Raw genomic sequence first — 21,476 nt, 5'->3', positions numbered from 1 at the left:
TTTCTAATGTAGCTGGAGCTAGATCATTATTACAGCATGATTAGACAACTGAGTGGTTTCAGACTCGCGCTGGATATTTGCATACAATATATTCAGGTTCAGGCTGGATTTTTGAGGGGGGGCAGCAAACTGCAGGGATATCGCGTGCAGTAGGAGAGCTGCAGTGAAGCCTATTAGCGGAGTACCGGGTGAAGCTGGTAAATTATTCCTCTAAGAAATGCCAGGCACATACTGCATACTTGAAAATATTCCAGATCCTGCAAGATGAGTAACTTCCCCTCTAAGACTGAGAAGAGAAAAGGAACACAGGAAATAACTGGAGGGAAATAGTTGAAAATGCACCACCATGCTGCATCATAGCTGCTGCCACATTTTCAAACGTACGGTTGCAGGAAAAATGCAGTTGAGGGCGTTGCTTGAAAAATATGTGATTAAATTGCTTGATAAAAATGTGGACATGAAGATTTACATGCAATTATTTAAAAAAAGGCAGATTTTTTTGGGTGATTTCATACATTTTTGAGCTACATTCTCTTGACAGGTCAATACACTTTAAAAAGTCCTGGTGAGCGACCAGGCCCCCCTCTAAAGCTCTTTAATCATTGGGTCTGCCTCAGCCTCATGCTCCGTGCTGCAGATGGGCGTCGAGAGCTGTGATAATGCTTCCTCTGTCAAAACATATTAAGGCAGTGAGCTGGCGCTGCTGTGGGCGAGCTGTCTGTCTGCGCGCAGCATAGCCAAAGAGGAGGAAGAAGTCTAGCCAGTGCCACTGGCAGGCTTACACACAGGAGTGTACGCACGCACACACAGGGAGGCTTCTTCTGCTCGCTGACTGCTGTTCTGCCAAAGGCTGTTCCGTGCGAAAAGGTTCAACTACCCGTTTACTGGTCATAACCTTGTGTTCTCTTCTAAAACTGAAGACGTCTTAGAAAGTTTCCCCTGTGTGCAGCGACTTCGCCTGAGTCAATGGTTCATGCGACATAAAAATAAAAAATCCCATCTAATCTTCCAAATTGTCTTCGGCACCATTAAATAATTTCTCTCTATCTCCAATATGTGCCCTGAGAAGATGAAGGAGGTCTGTTCAGCTTGTGCAATAAACATGCACAGCATTTACTGTACACTCCAAATACAGTCCTTATTTGGTGTTCTCGGATATTTCTCCCATTCCCCTTTGAAAGTTCTCTGAAAATATGCAGGCACTTTTATTAGGCCGCATTAAAGATAAACAGGAACATGTTCAACAGTTTCATGAATAAAACAACGTCTCCCAGCATGCCGCTGTGCCAGAAAGTAGTGTTGCTGTTCTCATTTGCATGAGATTGAATAGTCAGCTGTTATCTGCAGGCTCATACAGACAAAGAGATGTACTTTTTTTAAATATGTGAACAGCTGCAGGATTAAATATTAAACAGTAGCAGAAACTTTTTATCCTTTTCTTCAGTTATAACTCACAGTCAGGTCTGTACAGTATTGATCCTTGTACCTGAACTTTTTGAATAACAGCCTCCTGACTCACTTTGTCCCAAAAAGTTTTCCTCCATAAATCAGAGATGGTAACTTTGGACCGAATTCAAGGTTTTTTTGATAGTTAAATTGTTTCCCTCACATCTTGTATTGACAAAAAGCTACATCAGGCGACTACTTTCAAGGTTACTATTAGATTAGAAATCTAGATTTAAGGCCCCTGCCTTTTTCATCTCTTTGATGCAGTTTAACACATGAGAAAAGTTTGAGAGACAAATCAAAAGTATTGTGGTTGTAGTGATCCAATCTGCACTTCCACAGTCCCTTTCTTCCAGCTAAAACAGCCACATAAGCTGTACTAGTACACAGTGTGTCATACAGTTTACAAAACCAGAAACACAACTTTAAGACATCACAATAACCAAAATACCACATCTTATGTCACAACATTGATGTTATATAACAATACAGTATACTGCATAGAGCCCAGCTCTGCTTTTAAGGATTTTCAAGGCCTGTACAGGAGAAACGCTGATATACTAAAGATGCACGATATTATCTGCACATTATCGGTATCTGCAGATTATGGCTTGAAAATGACATATCAGCATCAGCAGATATGTCATTTTTCTGCCAATATTTTCTGCCAATAAAATAACGCTTTAAAGGATAACTTCTGGATTTTTCAACCTGGACCCTATTTTCCCACGTGTTTGTGTGTAAGTGACTAGTGGAGACAACAATTATTGAAATCGATCCAGTATTCAGGGAGGGAGCACCGGCCGGCAGCCGCCAAATGAGATACAATGTAACTAAACGGGGCACCGGGCATACGCCAATATACAGCCACTAAGAGCGCTTGTTTTTGCTACTGACAGGCTCAGATCATTATCATAAGTGTCTGACAACACTGTGGCAGCCATGCTACTTCACCTTATGCTCTCTGTTGTTGTCTGTGACCAAGTCTCGCTCACGGAGAAGTATCGCGCTGAAATCTCGTGCGACGAAGACAAATAGGGAGAAGTGCCGTTTGTTGTGTTGGAGTACAGAAAGCGTTTCTCGTGCTATCTAAAAGATTGTCATGGCTGAAGATTTATCTGATTTCTACGATCCACATTATAATATTTTTATGCTTTGTATTTATTGCTTATAACATTCTGAAAGCAGGGGTGACAATTATTTTATATATATGAAAAAAAAGAGATTTTCTGGACAGTGTTTGAGTTTACACACAGTAGGAGAAAAACACATCACTTGACTGGCAGTCAGAGCGCCTGTGGGCTCTTTACTGAAATAATGCTGCAAATCCGAGATCACCGATCCACAGCGGCTGTATTGATTATGAAAAAGTCTCCTGATTAACTTGGCCGGGCAATAATCTAACTGGAAGCAGCACCACAGATTAAATCCTCTCCCAGCTTTTCACGACTCTACACATGCAGAAACAGAAATTACTTTGTGGTATTTAGCTTATATTTAAACGGATTATAATCCATTTTAAAGTGTTTACAGAAGCTAGTGAGTATTTTATGTCAAATGCAGCTGCAAGATTTCCTCCTGGCACATTTAACTGAATATTTTTGAACCACTAGAGAGATCTACTACTGCAAAGAACAGCAGTCTGTTATCCCTGAATAATCCTCCATGTGACGCTGTGTGTCTCACACTCCCGCACAACATTGGAACCCCCTCTACAGCGCTGACAGCCTCATGCAAATGCCTCCATCATCACAGCTGCTGACAAGCAAACTACTGCGATGCTAATTGAGCTGGCAAGACAGAGCGTGGGGGCTAAATGCAGCAGAGATTTCCAGGCACAGAGATGCAATGGCCCTGAACAGAAACAAACACCGAGGGGTATAATTCACTCCTCGCAGCCTACCTTTAATTGTCTCTCTTGTTTGAATGATCCCTCTTGGACTGTGTGCTCAGCCACTGTAATGTTCCAAATTGTTTCATATGAAGAGCGCTTTAGGAGAGTTGCACATTCTTTTCAGCTTAAAAATGTCATGCTACTTTCGTTTATACTTCCACTGTGTTAATAGAAAATAAATCAGCTGCCAAAATGGAGCTTTTCAGGAATGCCATACCTCAGCTCTCCCTCATTCTCACTGTGTACTTGTTCACATTGCAGATTCTGCTCACTGGCTGCACAAATCCTTAGAGAAACTTGCCCCCAGAGAATGTGACATACAGTGTGTGTCTGCTTCATTGTGACAGTAACAATCCTAATTCGACAGCACGCCAAAGACACACACAGGCTCTCTGCTGCTGATGAGAACAAGTCTAGCAGCCCTTAAGTGTCGCCCACCCACTCTGCGCTGCTGATGGTGGTGACTAATGCCACCTATGGTCTAAATTGCAAGCTCTGGTTGCTAAGCGGAACCGTGCGTGTCACCAGTAACAACATTCAGCCTTTCAAGCATGTCAGACTTTCATAGTGAGATGACGCGGGGAGACTGTAGGGTCATAAACTTTGAGATGCAAAATGTCTCATGGTGTCAAAGTGTTTTCCCTCCTTAAACTGAGATATAGCTTTTATCATTACAAACAGTACTACATGGATCCCTCCCTCAAACTACAAATGTCCAATCATAGTTTAGCAACCATAGCTAGGCTGAGCTAGCCTGGCTAACTAGCTTAGTATGAAAGCCAAGCCTTACTTGGAAAAAAGGACAGAAGCAAAAAATGTATTACATACATTGTTTGTGGGGAAACATATTACATAAAATAAACTAGCTAGCTAACAATTGCAGTCCATTTACACTTGATTATAGGGCGGGGTATTGTAGAGTTGTGACGATACCAGTATAATATCAGACCTGATACTGCCTAAAATGTGATATCACATACTGATATTTATGCCTACCCCCAAAAAATCACCTATATCCCTTTCCCACCAAAATTAGCGCGTTAAAGCAGGTTTTTCAGACCCAAGGCGGGATTATTACGCCTCTGTTACGTTCCGTCTTCTATGTAGAACGCACAGAGGCGGAATGGCGGGGCAAAGTCGTTCTGCCTCTGTGTAAACTGCAGAGCCGGCAGGGTGGAACAGTGCCTTGTGTGTGTATTTGAAGCACACGCTGTTTATTTTACACCTCCGCAACACCGGAACGCTATTTAGAAACACACACTGGAGCGGCTTTACGATGGCATTGCGTGGTCCAATGTAGAATGACAAAGGTGGCATTAGGACAGAGCTTCATTACGGCGCTGAGGCGGAACTCATTCAGCCTGTGTATCAATCTTGCCAAATTTGGAACGATGTTCGAGCGCTCCTCGTACAGAGACGGGCGGAATTTGTACCTGTGCCCATCATAGCATCACGCCGGAAAGGGGGCGGAGATTAGCATGTCGACACGTTTTTTGTGTTCCCATCATTGCCAATCTTTCCCACTAAGCAAAAAAGCCGGGTATTAGCTGTTTGTTTTTGACCAGGGGGAAAGGGGCTTAAGTTTCAGGACAATTATTGTGGGACAACAACAAACAACAGTGCATTGCTGGCAGGCAGTGTACTGTGAGTATTTCCACATACATTTTGTACACATTTTTTCAACTGCACAAGTATTGGAGGGGGTAGTCGATATCAGCCAGTGCTCAAGTTTAGGCATCAGAATCATTATTAAGAAGGAAAAAAGGAATCTGAGCCTTAGTAATGTATTGGCAAGAAGCCAGCAATAACATACAGGGTATGATCACAGTACAGGGGTTGCAATTCAATATATTTCTATACTGTAAGCAGGGTGATATATTGCAACTGTATTAATCAAATTTTAGGAAAACTGTTGTCTAGTCTATATGCAGTAAAACAATGCTTATTTTCTGAACAATGGGATCTGCATTTGTATTTATCACAGTGCCGGTAACATCCAACACCATAGCAGAACTTCTCTGCAGTTCCAATACTCCAGGGTATCGATATCTTACACCCCTACTTGATAAGTAGATTCGATTGAGCCAGCCCTACCTTTAATTAAATTAAAGGATCCCAGGAGGATGCAACCTAAAGCTGTATAAGTGTTTTTAACACTGCGCTCCGTTTACACAGGTATCAGATAAACATTAAATCCCATCCTGAATCTGAAATGAGCTGAAATTCGGAAGTGTGTCCATAGCCTGAGAACACGTCTGCTGCTACTCCTCCATGACTGATTTAACCAAATCATCCCCATCACCATCTTCATATCAGTGTCGCTGATCACTCGTCTGCCTCCTTTCTCTCTGGTTATTTCTCCTTCTCTCCTATCTGTCATCAACTCCATCCTACTCTTTTCAAAGTCTCTGTTTTTTGTGTTCTTGCTTCTCCTCACCTCCCCCCCCCCACCTTTGTGTTTGTCCCCCACCACATCATCAGCCTTCTGTGGTGGAAATCATGTAGGCATCAAATCCCAGCAGTCCCTTCTGCTATAGAATTGGTGCAGACAAACAGCTGCTGCTGCTGCTGCCAGTATCAGTGCACAATAATGGTCTCAGGACACCTCATTCCGCTCGGAGTTTGGTTCCGTAATGTTATCTGGGCTGTAAAAATCTATAAGAGCCCTCCAAGGGATGCAACCCATCCCTTTAAATCAAAACACGGCCTTTTTATGTACCAGAAATATATTTCTGGGGGAAATTCAAACATCAACAACTACGGTTTACACCAGATCAACCAAGAAATCGATGATTTACAAGCTAAAAACAAGTCTTTCATCGTGCTGTTGTAAAGCTGTCATCGGAGTGATTTTGGAACGATCAATTTGTGAGACTGTTGCGTGATGTGCGTCAGTGCTGGGACACCCTGTAAGTGCCGCTATTGGACTCACAAGTAGTGTTAAGAGTTGATTTAGTGACCAATTAACACCGCTCACTCTGTCGACATTATTCTCAGCATCCTGCCTTGATTAGACGTGAACCCACCCCCCCTCAATAAGATTAGACACACAGAGGACAGATTTACGGAACCAATTTTCTTCCCCCCGCTCTCCGTTGTCAATTCTGTCGGCATGTCGGTATGAAAGTGTTCGGTGGCTCGTTTCTATTTCTGACGTTTACAGAGGCTGCCCCCTCTCCCTGCTCCGCTCGCAGACAGAGAAATAAACCCACACACACTCGGATGTATAATCAGACACTCACAGGTGCATGCGTACCTGCGTGTCCACAGTCAGAGCACACACACCAACACCTGCACAGACAATACACACACAGCATCTGCTTGTTAGACCAATGACTTCAGCGTGATTGCTCCTCTTCAGCTCCCACACAGCCAAGCAGTCATAACAGCTCTCTGACACCCAACCCTGGAGATAATGACAGCTCAGGAGGGAGACCCCCCCGCCCCCCCTTCCCCTCCCTGCACAATGTACGCCCACATCCACAAAGAGATGAACGGAAACACGAGGACACACACACTCAGCACAGAAGGGCTTACAGCCTCGATACTGTTGGGCTGAGACACGTTAAAAACCTGCATTTGTCCTTGGACTCATTTCACATTGTTGCAAAGGAAAATATGCACCAAAAAACTATTTCTACAACCTGGATGGTACTCTTATTGAGATTCGGGGACATTAGGAAATCGCTTAAGTCAAATTACTTATCAGACAGGTTGTGCAAGAATCCCCAGTTACAAGTGTTGTATTTGGAAATATGGTTAGAACATATATATTGCGAAAAACACTAGCCTCTGCTACAAAACAGTATGTGTATTCCTGCTCTAATCTTTTCTCCATACTTGTAAAATACTTTGGTTTTGAAGTCACTTGGCCATAAACGTTTGCTCAAATCTGATACGGCTTCAATGTCATTAAGTATTGCACTGTGTCTGGCTTTTAATTAGCTGTCAATAACACATTCCTGTCTGAGCAATTTGTCCATAACCAGTTTCTCAATTCATGTTCCATAAAATTCATTCTATCACATCCATCCATGCTATATGAAATTACATAGTGGATGGATGAATTCATCCTCATTAAGCCATCCTTTTGTGGGAATTAAAGTAATAATCTCAAAGATTTTCATTTAAATAAATGTCTGTTATCGCCGAATGAGGTAACACAATGGTGATTGAGCCTATAGCCCACTGATGAAAGCCTTTCATTTGCAGTATTACAGACTGGCTGTCGGCGAAGACTTGGTTGGTCTGCCAGAGAGGGTAACCTCATATAGTTATTTTTTATGCATGTAACTGCTGGGGGGGGTATAGGTGTAAATACCACCACTTAAGCATGTACAGGACAAAATCAGGTATGGCTTTGTCCACAGGGGGCGCCAAAATCAACCCAACTCCTCCCAGGAGCTTGAAGCATAAAAAAGGTGCCCGGATAAAACACATTGAAAGTTCCTTTTTATTGTTCAGATATGATCAACTGCACCTGATATGTTTGTGAGTATTTGCATTTTTTTAAGCAATACACAATGGCAGCTTTATTCCTATTAAAGAGTCTGAGCAGTGAAACTTACTGCTAGAGCCTTATTGTTTGCGTTTCATTGCTCTTCTTCCGTCTGATTTCTCTCTGCTCAAGGTGTTTGTGCAGCAAAAATTTGCACCAAGAAAAACAAAGAAATTAGCAGGTGGGTTGTGAATTTCACCCACTTCTCAGTCACACAAAATGACACTCATTGACTTCAAGGCCACATTGTAAAAGCCAAGTTTACGTGCAAATATCTTGAAAATTAAATTTAATCTGCATCTTTGCTTTAATATTATTAAATTTAAATTTAATTCATTTTCTGAAAATCATACTGTACATTTTTTCATGAATCCAATCAACCCAAAAAACGTAATCCTCAGACTCCACTGATATTAAATTGTTTAAAAATGTCAATACGTCAGTCTGCTTCAATTATACAAGCCAATCAACTTTGAGCAAAATAATAAATGCAGTCATGTGAAACGAGCTTCATGAAATGTTTTTAAAAGTAGATTATATACCTGAACATCAGAGCATCAGCGTAAAGTGAGGTCAAAATGAATTAAGAATAAGATATAGAGTTTTGCTGTTGTTCATTAAATGAAAAACAAACATCAAAATGCTCTTAATGTGCTCGGATCACAATCAGAGCGTCTTGTGGCTCTAGTTTCAACTACATTAGGTGTTGGATCCCCAGGTAAAACTCTCTTTGTTACATCTGTTTCAACATCTGACTGCTCTTGTTGTTGCCATACGGGACTCCCTTATAGCAATGTTGTTATGTCAGTTATCACTACCCGAGTCCTTCAACCCACTGCCTTTAAGGCCACTATGACAGATGCGAGGAAACAGATGCAAAAGGCCATAAGGGAGGCAGGGGGGATTGGAGGTTCTGATTTTCCCTACGGGCTGTAATTTGTTTAGAGGCTTTACACTCGACAAGGCATCCGCACAGGGAATAATCAACATCACAAACCATGAGCATGCCGAAGATCATCAACCAAGAAATAGAGCGTCCCCAAAGCCCAGTGACATCGCCTGCTTCCGTTTCCACTCCAGAGCACGTACAGTAGCGATTACAGCAGCGCCATAAGATGCTATCAATAACAGTGCTCTCCTCCTTTTATCTTCATTCATTCTTCAACACGTATTTGTGCAGAGGTGTGTGAGAAGCTGCAATTTACAGTTGCTGTTTGTTTTGAAGAAACAGAGGTTGCTGTGTTTTTCAGATCTGTGAATTATGTAGCTCTGTGATGAGACCTTGCATGTGCACACACACACATATTTGGATGCATACTCACTCGTTCATGTGTTGGTAGCCCGGCAACAAACCCTAATTACCCTTTGCAATTTAATAGTGACCAGCAGAACAAATCACAGGGGACCTACTGGATGCTACTTGCACACAAAAGGTACATAACTACACACACACACACATTTTTACACGCAAAACAAGACTACACATGCAGAATGAAGCAGCCCGATTACCATATTCTAGCATGTCAAGGTCTACATGTGCTAGTATGTTGAAACAGTACGCTGACTCATTCATGTGTAGTGTAAACTATCCTGTAAGTCAGTGTATTTGTATATGGCTCACTTTGTATGTTGTTATTTATGTCAACAGAGCTGATAAAACTGGCACGCAGCTAAAGTAAACAAAGCCATAAGCATCTGTAGTAGAACACAGACTAATCACCGCAGTGCATCCCATGGGAACGCACACAGAGCAATGTGTGTGGGGGAAACGGTCATCCGCTGCTCTTAATGTTATGTGTCAGACAAAAGGCCTTGCGCAGATATAAAACATTCTGACAGCAATTTTCTGCAGGGACTCCCAGAGACAGGGGGCAAGCTAACAAAAGGATAGAGACAGCGAGAGAGAGAGAGGAGGGTGACAAAGCTGTATGCCCTCTTTACTTTGATACGAACATTTTTGTATAATGAAATTTCATTATAAACCAAGACAAATCGTACAAGATACCAGTCAATGAGCTAATTGAAAAACACAAAAGCCTTCCACAGAGGTTATTGACTCATTGGGAAAAATGGCTGCCGTAGCCAACAATCAAAAGCCTGGAGAGGAGAGATAACATTCACTATGTGCCATCTGCCAGATTCAACCATTGATACAACGAGCTGTTAAAAGGCGGGTAAAGCTATGCAAATTACCAACACAAACAGTTAGATGTAATGTTTAATCAGTTACGTAGCCCTGACTCTCTGCGTGACACACAGAGGAAGGCTTCGGAAGAGATTGGTGCAATAATACCGTCAGTTCACGGTAACTGAAAAAAGAAAAAAGTGTTGAATACCTTAGAAAATCCAACCCCAACTGTAGTATTTGCATGGCGAGATAAAATGAAGGTCGAACTGTCCCCTCAGATTAGATAAAACTACCTCTTCATTTATCTTTGTTCGGTTTCTTTAAGAAGAAGGCTGTTAGCCGTGTGCCTTAAGGCAACAGTCTTGATTATAAATCAACCGTGTCCGATATCTCAAAAGCTTCAGGCTGCAGGCAACTGCTGTTATTAATGGACCACAAGCACAATCTTAAGTAGATCCTCTGACAAACACCATGTAGATGTGCTAATGTGATAAAGTTAATGAAATACAAGTTAACTTCTGATTTAGAGTAAATGACAAAGCAACAGGAAAACTTTATATCAGTGCTCTCTATTTCCTCTTTGAAAGCCAACACTGAAGTGAGTGCCGATCCTGCAGTGAGATGGCTTCATTTCAGCACCATGGAGAGCACCACATACTCAGCCGTGGTTGATGCTCTGCTAATTCTTCCCCCTCTTGGGCAGCAAACAGCATCTGTTAGCCTGCCTCTCCAACCGCAGCAATAATTGAACTCATAGGAGACCGCCGAACACTCAAGCGGTAACTGTAGCACCAGTTAAGGTCCATGGGACGAGCTATTTCATGCTTCATTCAGAGCAAGATGAACATGCAGCCTCCCATAACAGTTATCTGATTAAAAACAGAAATCCAGTGCACACTTTTATTAAAGCAATCAGACCGTGCGTGTCTAAGCCTATTTTCTGTTTGTTTTTCATTTCTGTGGATATGTAGAGATTTTTTTTTAATTGCACTAATGTGATAATTAAACAACATCAAAATCAATATTGAAGAGGCAGAGATGTCTCTATTGACGTAACCCAAATAGTCAACAGTGCAAACGCAGTGCAGACACAAAGTCTGAGCAAGAGGTAAGACTCTTACTTTCACTCCAAACATCTCACTGCACCGTTTCTATTTCCACTGCTGCATACACCTACACATGAAACCAGCAGCTGAATACAAGTCCCGCCACGGGTTGTTGTGAGAGGTCATTCTGGGAAATGTAGGAAAAACAGTAACTGAGGTAGAAGTGATGAGGCAGCTCAAAGGCAAGTAGGGAACAGCAGTATATTCTACAGCACTCTGCACAAAGTAAACGCTGAACAGTGTGGAATATCATAAGCTTTTGCAAACAGTGTTTCAAGTGTCCAAGGAGATTTGAACATAAAGTAGACATATGAACGCACACAAACACAAAAGGCCTCCTCCAGGAGTATCCCTGGGCAACCTCTTGTATACCGTGGTACAAAAGCAAACTGTTTTTTTATGCTACCTGTCATCATTCTGAAATGTCTGGTCCCCCAGAAGCAGGTCCCTGAAGCGATAGCGAGGCGGAAGAGGAGGCACCTCTGTATCCATCTCCGCCATCTTGAGAGCCGAGATGTCCAGAATAACGCCAGAGTTGCTGCTGTTGTTCCTCTGCAGGGTCTCGGTGGAGGTCCTGTGAGGTAAGAGGGACAGCGACAGCTTCTTATTAACATGCCATATTTGTTCTGGCATGACAGTGTGACACTTCAGCTTTAAATCAGAGTAAACAGATAAAACAATAAGGCGCCTTAGATTGTTTGGATTTACAGTGAATATGAAACCTTTCTGGGGAGGGGATTCAACGTCATAGAGAGTTACAAGGTTACATAATAAGTAACAACAGACTGTTTGCAATCAAAACAATCAATGTTCAAGGGGACTACATGTTCTGCTGTAATCCCCAGATGAGAAATTATTTATCTGGGACAAAAATGTGGGTCATCTTCGCTCTACAAACACTTGAATAAAGATTCTTGCAAAATTCTGAAGCAGTTTTGTCAAGCACGCCTGAGCAAACACACAAGACAGATGATCTGTTAAAGAAAAGATCAACATGAACCTGATGCTCCGCATGGAAGTTAGTCATGCATGAAATTCAGAACTAGATGATTTGATGTAACTGTTCTTGTTCATGCATGCCATATATTATTAAATAAATCAAAAATGCACATGTACAGTCACATTTATTATTCAAGAAGAAAAATGGACATTCTTCTCCCATCAGAGTTGACACTTAAAGCAGCTCTGAGGAGCTTTTATTCTGTGTAAAGTGGCGGCGCCTGTGGACAAAAACGGTACGCCTAGTGCCAGAAAGATCTTGATCTGGATAGTGTGTATTTATTTTCGATGCCAGTGGAAGAAAGATACCACTTATTGTTTTTAAACACAGTGGTCTGCAGGAAGTGCAACAATGGGATTATGTATTTATTTGTGGATATGTACGATAAATAGTATTATTACTGTATTATGAAAACATTATAATGATGTAAACTTTGTTTTATTGTCGTTCACCTCCCGACTTAAACTTGTATACAACCGGTTTGGTTGGTCAGTAACAGGGACTTTGTTGATGAAGCCATTTTTTCACATTGCCTTAGAATGTTATGTCTTTAGAATAATAAGCCAAAAAAAGACACACTCAGTGGCAACACAACACAAAAGTAACGTTATAAGCCTGCTGCGTAACAGTAAGGTCTACCATTACCTCTCTGGACGGTACACAGCCACACCTTGCATTGCATTATTAATGAAATAGACATATTAAATACCTGTCTAGAAGGAGGAAGAGAGCAAATTCATGGTTGTTTCTTAGCCCAATGCTTTCCTTTATTTACTTATTGCTGTCCTCATTATCTATCTGTCTGTCTATCCCCTGTGAAACGTTGCCTGGGACAATGTAAACATGGGCTCTCACTTGTGTGCTGTAAATCACTTCGTCTGAATCAGGCCCGGTCACAGTGTTGACAGGCGTTAAGAATAACTGTAGAAAAAGCAGATCTCCTCGCTGATGGTCTGTTTTGCCTTTTTTAGGTCATATAGGGACATCAGTGTTAAATTGGGACTGTTTCATAACCAGCAGATTCCTCAGAGCAGGTTAAAGGAATACATGAGTGCAGAGACAAACATAAAAATGAAACCCATATACAGTATGTGTGCATGTCTTATTAGCTACATTTTGTAATTTGTGTTTGTCCATGTGCTCCCACTTTGACACACAATGTCACATGTAGGGGAATTAAGTGCTTGAGGGAATTACCTGTCACCATGGGAACTCGATGATCGGCGTGGAGGGCTCATGACTGCCTCTTGAGGGGGGATTTGAGTGTCGAATATGAGAGCGAAGGGAAGGAGAGAGAGGGCAGAGAGAGGAGGGAAGAAATGCAGGGAGAGAGATTAAACACAAGTATTAAAAATTCACCTCTTTAGCAAAAGTGTGATATGATTACATTCGCTGGCCGTGTCGCAGCTTAACTCCGCTCTGAGTTCAGTGAGGAGGCCTCTGAAATGTGCTGCTCTTTAAACAGAGCCGGATTACACCGACGCGCTTTAATGCCACCGTGCAGTTTAATATTAATTCCTACGCTGTCTCACACATGCCCAATTGAAGGTGTTGTATTATTTATGGTGTTTATTCTGATAACGTGGAAAGGAGCATTTCAGGTGGGTCAGTCAGCTATTATGTACCTGTGTTTACTGCAGGCGCCCAAGGGTGCAGGTTTTAATGTATGCATCCATGAAGAGGAGGAGGGATCCCCTTATCGTGCCATTTTCTGCCCACATGCAACAATGTGCGAATAAATTACTCCAGATAAAGGACACTGACATTTTCACACAATGTTTGTACAGTGAATTTATGTATGTTCCTTCTGGCTTAATTCATGTGTGTATCGCTGTCCAGCTTATTTTTTATAGATGCCGTTACATGTCCAATCATATGATTTATCCATGGAGATGGCTTTGATCTCCTCCAAATCCTCTACCAAGGGGACAATAAGTGGGTAATGCAGAGCTGTGTACTTGCATACAGGCCATCACGGTACAGTGTGGGCAGCCTTGAGTGGGCTAATAGCACCCAGAGACATGCTCTCTCTGATTAACAGTGAAAGCACAGACCCTCAGAAGTGCAGACACGGGAAGGAATGAGGGGATATAACAAACAAGTGTGCTTGTGAGGAGAGGGGAGGAAAGGAAAACAGGAAATAAAGCGGTGTGTAAGGAACACAATGTCCTCAATGTGTCCTTTACTTTTGGGGAAAGGAGGAACTAAGGAGGACTGGATGATAAGATGAAAGAAAAAGAGATGATGACTGCAAGTGAAAAATGAGAGTAAATTTAGCCTCATCCTCTATTAAAATACAGAGTGTGCAACCTTTGAGGGCTGACTTAATGGATGTGGCAAAGTGACCACAATAATAGGGAACAGAGTTGCTCCCGGTAAGAGACTGCCTCCACTTAACGGAAAGAATACTGCAGATTCAGACCAAAGAAAGCAGATGGAGGGTTGAAAAATAAGTGCAGGGCAGAGATAAAATTGGCGTCTAAAAGATAAGGAAGGCCCAAGGGGAGAATAAAAAGCCAGAATCCAAACTGGCTTCCACATTCAAAACGATGCATTACTTAAGACTCAAGGAAGCTGCCACATTTTCTGTCGATGAGATTAAATTACAGAGACCAGTTACCATCTTCATAAGTCTTTCATTTAGATGTTTCATCTTATCACTGACAAGGTTAATTTTCCTTAAGAGATTTGTGATTTGGACAACAGTCTATCTCTGAAACATCATATTCAAAGAGTGTATGTTAGTGACAAATGGAACCAGAAAAACAACTACTGCATGCATAAAGCAGGAATGTGTCATAGCAAATTTACATTTATATGTTTCATCTTAACACTGACAAAGTTAGTTTTTTTATAAAACAAATTATTTAATTTAATGAGCCATTCGCAGTTTCACTGTACGGGCCGTGTGTACTTAGACTTGCATGGCTTAATCTTTGAGACAAGCATATGCTACTGGCAGGATCAACCAGGTAGCCCAGTGAATTGGCCCATGCATAAAAAAGACATTTAAAATGAATTACATAACTGGTCAACAAGAAACTGCTTTTGAGAGTTTAAAGCAAATTTACATTTATATATTTCATCTTAATCATCTTTCATCTTCCTTTTAAAGAAATGTGGGATTTGGACATAAAGGTCCATCTCTGATATATCATATTTAAATAAAGTTTGTTAGAGGAAACACAAAGCCTAATGAACAGGTCCATGCATAAAAAAGACACATTTAAGATGAATTACAGTTCTGTTCATTTGAGAGTTTCAAGCACCTATTGCAGATCTATCAAAACATCTGTCCACCATATTAGGCTGACACTATACACATGGCTAATAACAAATGGCATCATAGAAGCATAATTAGCTCCCACATGGGCACAACATTAGGCTTTAGTATCACATTGAAGCCTTTCAAAATACCTTACAAGATCATTTATAACCTCTGTACCACAGGCTACATGTTGTCATTGAACTTAAATAACATTAAGTCAGCAAGAGTTCAAAGAAAATTCCATTCACATCAGCTTGGATGGCAATTATGTTGCTTGAGTCAGAGATACAATAACAGACAGATACAAGGAAAGTAAACTTACACATCAGCACCAGTCTCAGTGAGTAAAGTCAGGGTTCCTGGAGGAACATAGTGGTTGGACTTCTTGCTAACTTCGTTTACCTGGCAGTGTTCCCGTTTCTGACCGAGGTCCCATCATCGTAAACATAGGCTTGGTTTAGAAAACCTCCACACACTGCCCATACAGCACTGCCAGAGTGACAGAGGATGTTTGTTGTCAACGCGCCCCTGCGAAAGCTCTGTCATCATTGGAAAATGACAGTTACAAAAGCGGGAGGGAGTCGACTCCAGCGGTCAGGGAGCAAACAGGGGACTAACAGAGTTAGCTTAAGCCCGCAGGTAAATCAAATCGATCCACTTTAGGTCCTCTTGGCGACAAAGAGTAGAGCTGCACGAGAAAGCTTTCCAATAGTACTTTTAAGCTAGCTGTAAGCTCGCGTGCTGGGTTATTTAGGAGAAAAATTAGTCCCGGTCATCAGCACTGATTGGCTGACACGCCTTTCAAACCGCCGTAGTTTATCTCACCTGACAGTTTATTTTAATATCAATGCGACAGCCAAAAACTGACACCCTTTCGGAGAGACCTCATTGTCGCTTAGCAACAACTTTGTTTGCTAGTGTTGAAGAACTACATTGCCTGGCGGAAGGAGGACGAACGGTTATTTTTAGTCCGATGCAGTGGATTGTGAACTTGGTTTTCCTCTTGTCTTCTCCTTTTAATTAGCTCGCGATCCCGTGCAACGATTTATAGCTGTTCTTACGTCACAACCTCTGGTCTCAAATCACTGTAAGTACCACTTCTTTCTGTTCTAGTTTTCACTGCTGCTGTCTTCTGCCATATTAGCAAACGCATCTAGGATAAAGACATCATGTAAGCGCGCTGTACTCCCTGCTGGTGTCCATGCTTTCCTGTCAGCATCAGCATCCTTTCCTCCCAGGACAGAGCAGGAGGAGGACGGCGCTCATTTTCCAACCTGGAGTCACCCACGGGTGCTTCGCCACCTACCGGGCAACTTCGAAATGATTCAGTGTCTTACATTCCTGAGGAAAATGATGCGTTTGATGCTGACAGGAAACTTCAAATATAAAGGCTTTTAGAGGAATAAATAAACCTAACAATAGATACTGTAGCCTAATTCTGCTTCATCATGATTTTTCCAACAACGTCAGTCTTGTCTGCGTTTTAAAGATGACAGACTGGAGACAGATAACACTGCTTCTTCTGTTTTATAAGCACTGTAACGGTGGGAAATTTTACTGTTGATAACGGTGTGTTCTCATCAGTCAGTGTCAGGTAATTGTAAAAGGTGTAACCTTGTATGAACTTTTGAATAAGAAATTAACCATTACAGCTATAACACTTTCATATCAGTAAAAATATATCTGCAAAAACAAGAAAAAATGGACTATATGGACATAATTACACAACAGACTTATTTATTATTTTGTCATTAATTCTATTCAACATCAGTGATACAGTAAGAACAGTGCATGCAAAGTCTTGGCAACTTCTAGGAATTCACAATCTCTCAGTATTTCCTTCCGTTAAAACATACCTGGCATGGCTCTTTCCTCTGCTATTTGCCTCACAACGCTCCCCCTCAAATTGAAAAAAATATTCATTCTGTGTGCACAGAGGGACGGCAGGGAGACACCGCTGGCTCGTGTGTGTGTCTTCGGAAAAGACGTGTTGCTCTGTGTGCAATCCTCAGCGTTCAGCCTCTCCACATTTCAGCCCATTATTCTCCAGGGGAAAAGAGCTCTGAGCGTCATCATTTTAAAGCCCACACAGCCACTTATGCTTTCCCATGCCAGCAGTCAGAACTCACTCACTCACTCGCTTATCTCACTCAGGATCTTGATTCCCACAGATTTTCTTTTCCACAACTTGGTTGATCTAGCTGTTGGGGTTATTTTAACAAAGCTGTCTGTGTTTGCCTTGCCCAATGTTGGACGTGTACGCCAGCTAAATGTTGAAATAAGATTACAGTCGGTGCTGAAGGGTCATTTACAATATGATAACATAACCAGTATTCCTTTTGTACACACAAAATTTAGCGGGATGATAAAACATGTACATTTCAAAGAACAAAACATGATATTTAAAGACGAAGCCATTCATGAAGACTCGTAAAAACACATCCTTACTCTGTACATTCAATGTTCTTTCTCTACTTACAATAGCCACCTAGGTTTCTCACCTTCTTAGTATCCTTTTACAATACATCAAGGTTACTACTTTCATTTAAATACAGTAACTGACAAAAGATTTGTCCCTTACTTAATATTCCTGCACGTTCTGTACCCAAATAGTTCCATATTTGCCTCCTTCCTTTTGGCTCACACCTGTTAACTTCACATCAATAATTAATTGGTACAAATCACATTATTTACAAGTGTTATTCATGCATTATAATGCACTGTTTTAGAACAACCAATCTCATTATTATGTGTAAAATTGTCCTGTTTTTATCTAATATTACAGTTATGGCAAAAATAATGAATTGGTGATATTATTATCTCATTGCAGATGTATCACTATTCAAACATATCTGAGGGATCCAAATTAAGATTGTTTGTTCTTGTTTTGCATTTATGTTACTACATATCAATAGTTGTTTTCAGATTGCTTTAAAATGTCATCTATATGTTGATGTATTGGACAGTCTTATCTGTGATGGGGAGAATAAACACAACCTCATATGAATTATCCGCTGACTCATCTCCATAAAATAGGTCTGTTTTGTAAGCTGGAGACATAAAAAGACCCCTAACTTTGATGGTAACCCGGTAGCCTATAATGTGCTTTAATTTAATGCTCTCTGTTATTTTGCAACAGAAGCTGCCAGCGTTTACTAATGCAGCGGTGTCTCATTTTGGAGTGAACTCTTCAATTATTCAGTCATTACGCTGCCTTGCTTGGACCGTATTACAATGTGTCCGTAAGCCTGGCGTACATCCATTAGGCCATCTCTCGCTAACACCTCTGTCCTGTTCGCATAATGCCAGCTTTGTGGAGTCTCAGCACAGCACAGCCACTCTCCCGCCCGGATGCTTGCTCTTCATGCTTCCAAAGTGTCTAAAAACAGATGGAGAGGAGAACAGTCCGACTCAGACAGTGAAGCACTCAGATTCAGTCAGCAGCCCGAAGGCATATATAATATATAGGAGCCTTACATGGTGCATGAATCACAAAGTGACTCTGTGTATTTGTCTGGATGTGAGCAGCAGACTTACTTTATGTGAAGTATTTTTGTGCTGAGCTTGAAACCCATTTCATAACTGTATCATGGCGGCAAGTTCGACAGTGATCTGCGTTATTCATTAATGTATAATTAAACAGGATTAATGAGCCTACTTATGGTGATAATGCTATTCCATTTGACTGAGTCATCATATCACTTTTTAGTAAATCTCTCGCATGACTTAGACCAAAGTCACAGTCAACATCTCTCCCTTTTCAGCATCCACACTGCTATGAAGTCTGTGTCATTTCTCATTAAGTAGAATGTAAATAATTTCAAACTTTTATTCCTCACAAATGTGTTAACTAATTACACACACAAGTTTTTATGCTATCAAACTCACTCTTACTTATTTAACCCTCTTTTTTTTTTCACCCTAACAAAAGTATTCAATGATTGCCGGGATACATTTAATGTACAGTATGCCTTGTGGTACTATTTTAAGTCTTAATTATTACTGCACCTTGTTTCGTCAGAATTTAAACTACAAACTATTTCCATGTAAACACATTTCCACATCACTTATTTTTATTATAATAGCAGTAAAATTATACCCGAGTGATTCATGTCAGAGTCCATTAAAAAGCATTAAGATGTGTTGTTTTTTATGTTTCCCGGAAAGGGAATGGAAACAATAACAGAATAAACAACATAGACTAAACTTCCCAGAATAATCTCTGTGAAGCCCCGTTAAAATACGTCACAGCGTTGAGCTCTACGACATATCAAGGATGTTAAAGCATTGGATGTCCTTTTACCTCCATGTGTTGCTGTCATGACAGTAAACTTCTATTGTTTTCAGGTTGGTGACACCGTCAGAGCCACCCACAGCCAGCAGGGCACCGTTGAAGACGATGAGTGACATCTAAAAGGCACAACAGACAAGAGTGAGGATGAGAGACTTCTGGAATTTAAAGAGCCCCTCCAATGACAATCAAGTGTTTAACCTTGTAAACATCTCCATGTGGTGTTCTTCATGTGCTACAAGACATATCAGGGACAACAACAGCAGTCATCATGGCTGAGCCTGTCTGCTTTTAAACTGCAGTGCACCAAGGACAGGCTGAACAACACGTTTTCAGACTGGCAGGTTTGAGACGTCTCAAACCTAAGGGGCCAATCCTGTTAATGGACGGGGTGACGCTATGCATATCATTATGTGTAACCTATGGCAACCACTTCGGTGATGCTGACTCACTACTGACTACTAACGTTAACATTACTACTACTACTTACTACATTTAAAGCTAGCTAAGTTTCAACAAGCATGGTTCCCACTCTTTTTAAGACATCATTTTCCAGGAGTTTTTCTTGACAATACAGGACAGCACTTGCTCGCAAGCGGTCATATAATTTACCGGTAGGCCTAGTACTGACACATTTAATCCCAGTTTTATTCCTCCTTTTGTTTAATGATGCAGGGTTAATGATGAAGTGTCTCAAGCCCCTTTTACACTGCCAGTTCAAGGCGGGATTATTACACCTCTGTTACGTTCGATCTTCTGTGTAAAACGCACGGAAAGATTGTAATATTCAAGTGTCATACTTTTCTATCTTCTTTCAGTTGGTTAGAAAGTGTCTCAAGGCGGCCATCTTATATGGCTTGCAGGACTCAATTGCGAATGTGACAGCTGTGGGAGCCTAGACTGGTAGACTGGAGTTGAGGCAGCAAACTTGTGCTACTGGCTAGCTGACATCAGAATATGTCATCAAGTAATTTAAAGTCAAAAGATCCGGTGTTTAGTTGTGTCCTAATGGAAATTAGCAAAACAAAAATCCGCACCTAGGTTTATGTATGCAATCTGAATGAGGGGCTAAAGTAAATTAAAATTTACCAGGACAACATAAATTATTTCCATTCCATTTGGTCATTTTAATCAATTTCCAGGTGTTTCCAGAACTGGAAAAGTAGTCTCTAAATTTCCAGGTTTTCCAGGATGCGTGGGAACCCGGAACAAGCTGCCACTAAACGATGGCAGAGACGTGTTTTGGTTTTGTGACGGAGGGGGCGGTTGGAAATGTGCATAGTGGGTGGGGACTATGCAGATTCAGGAATCTTTAATGAGGGAGAAGGAGGAGATGCCTCGGGAGGATTTTTACAAGGTAATTAAACATATTTTTGGATAAAAAACATAAAAGACACAATTTATTATTTCAAGCAGAGCATTTAATATGTCTTGAACCATGACTGGAGCTGCTCTTTAAGAGTGAAAGAATGACACTTTCCAATCATATACTTTTCTGAAATGGCATAAATATAATAAGACACATTATAAAATCAACCTGACCTCTATCAATAATACACGTTTTAGCCTTGCCAGCAGTATGTCTAAATGGCTCGCAATGTGGATCAGTTTGTCCACCATTTGAGTCCAGAATGAAAGATTTCTAAACTATTTCATGGATCATGAAAAAATGTACAAATAATCATGCTGCCCAGAATCTTTATACTTTGGTAATCGCCTGAATTTTAATCTTGTGACACCAGCTGTTTTCAATAAATCTGTGTAAATCTTCATAGATTGTAATTTAGATTTGTATTTTTATGGTGCCCTGACAGTGGGTTCTCTCCGGGGTCTCCAGCTTCCTCC

At 41.1% G+C, this 21,476-nt stretch overlaps 1 protein-coding gene across 6 annotated transcripts in view; it reads right to left on the bottom strand.

Annotated features, from left to right (window-relative positions):
• kcnt1b (potassium sodium-activated channel subfamily T member 1b) overlaps positions 1-17,764 on the bottom strand; it is an 83,488-nt gene extending 65,724 nt beyond the window's left edge. For 5 of the 6 annotated variants that reach the window (XM_069682502.1, XM_069682505.1, XM_069682504.1 and 2 more), the window contains exons 1-3: positions 17,197-17,764; positions 13,270-13,318; positions 11,479-11,646 (exon numbers count right to left, since the gene is read on the bottom strand). In XM_069682502.1, the coding sequence (XP_069538603.1) occupies positions 11,479-11,646; positions 13,270-13,318; positions 17,197-17,263 (284 nt within the window). In that variant the 5' untranslated portion in view covers positions 17,264-17,764. Of the gene's footprint in view, positions 1-11,478; positions 11,647-13,269; positions 13,319-15,662; positions 15,702-17,196 lie in introns of those variants that run through there. The other variant, XM_069682506.1, reaches the window with a different exon arrangement.
• Positions 17,765-21,476: the final 3,712 nt, after the last annotated feature.

Source organism: Semicossyphus pulcher, unplaced genomic scaffold (genome assembly GCF_022749685.1).
Source record: "Semicossyphus pulcher isolate SPU_LCO1_2020_fin unplaced genomic scaffold, fSemPul1.0.p SCAF_6, whole genome shotgun sequence".
Classification (NCBI taxonomy): domain Eukaryota; kingdom Metazoa; phylum Chordata; class Actinopteri; order Labriformes; family Labridae; genus Semicossyphus; species Semicossyphus pulcher.
The sequence above is the reverse complement of the archived record's forward strand: the minus strand, read 5'-3'. Positions and strand labels throughout refer to the sequence as shown.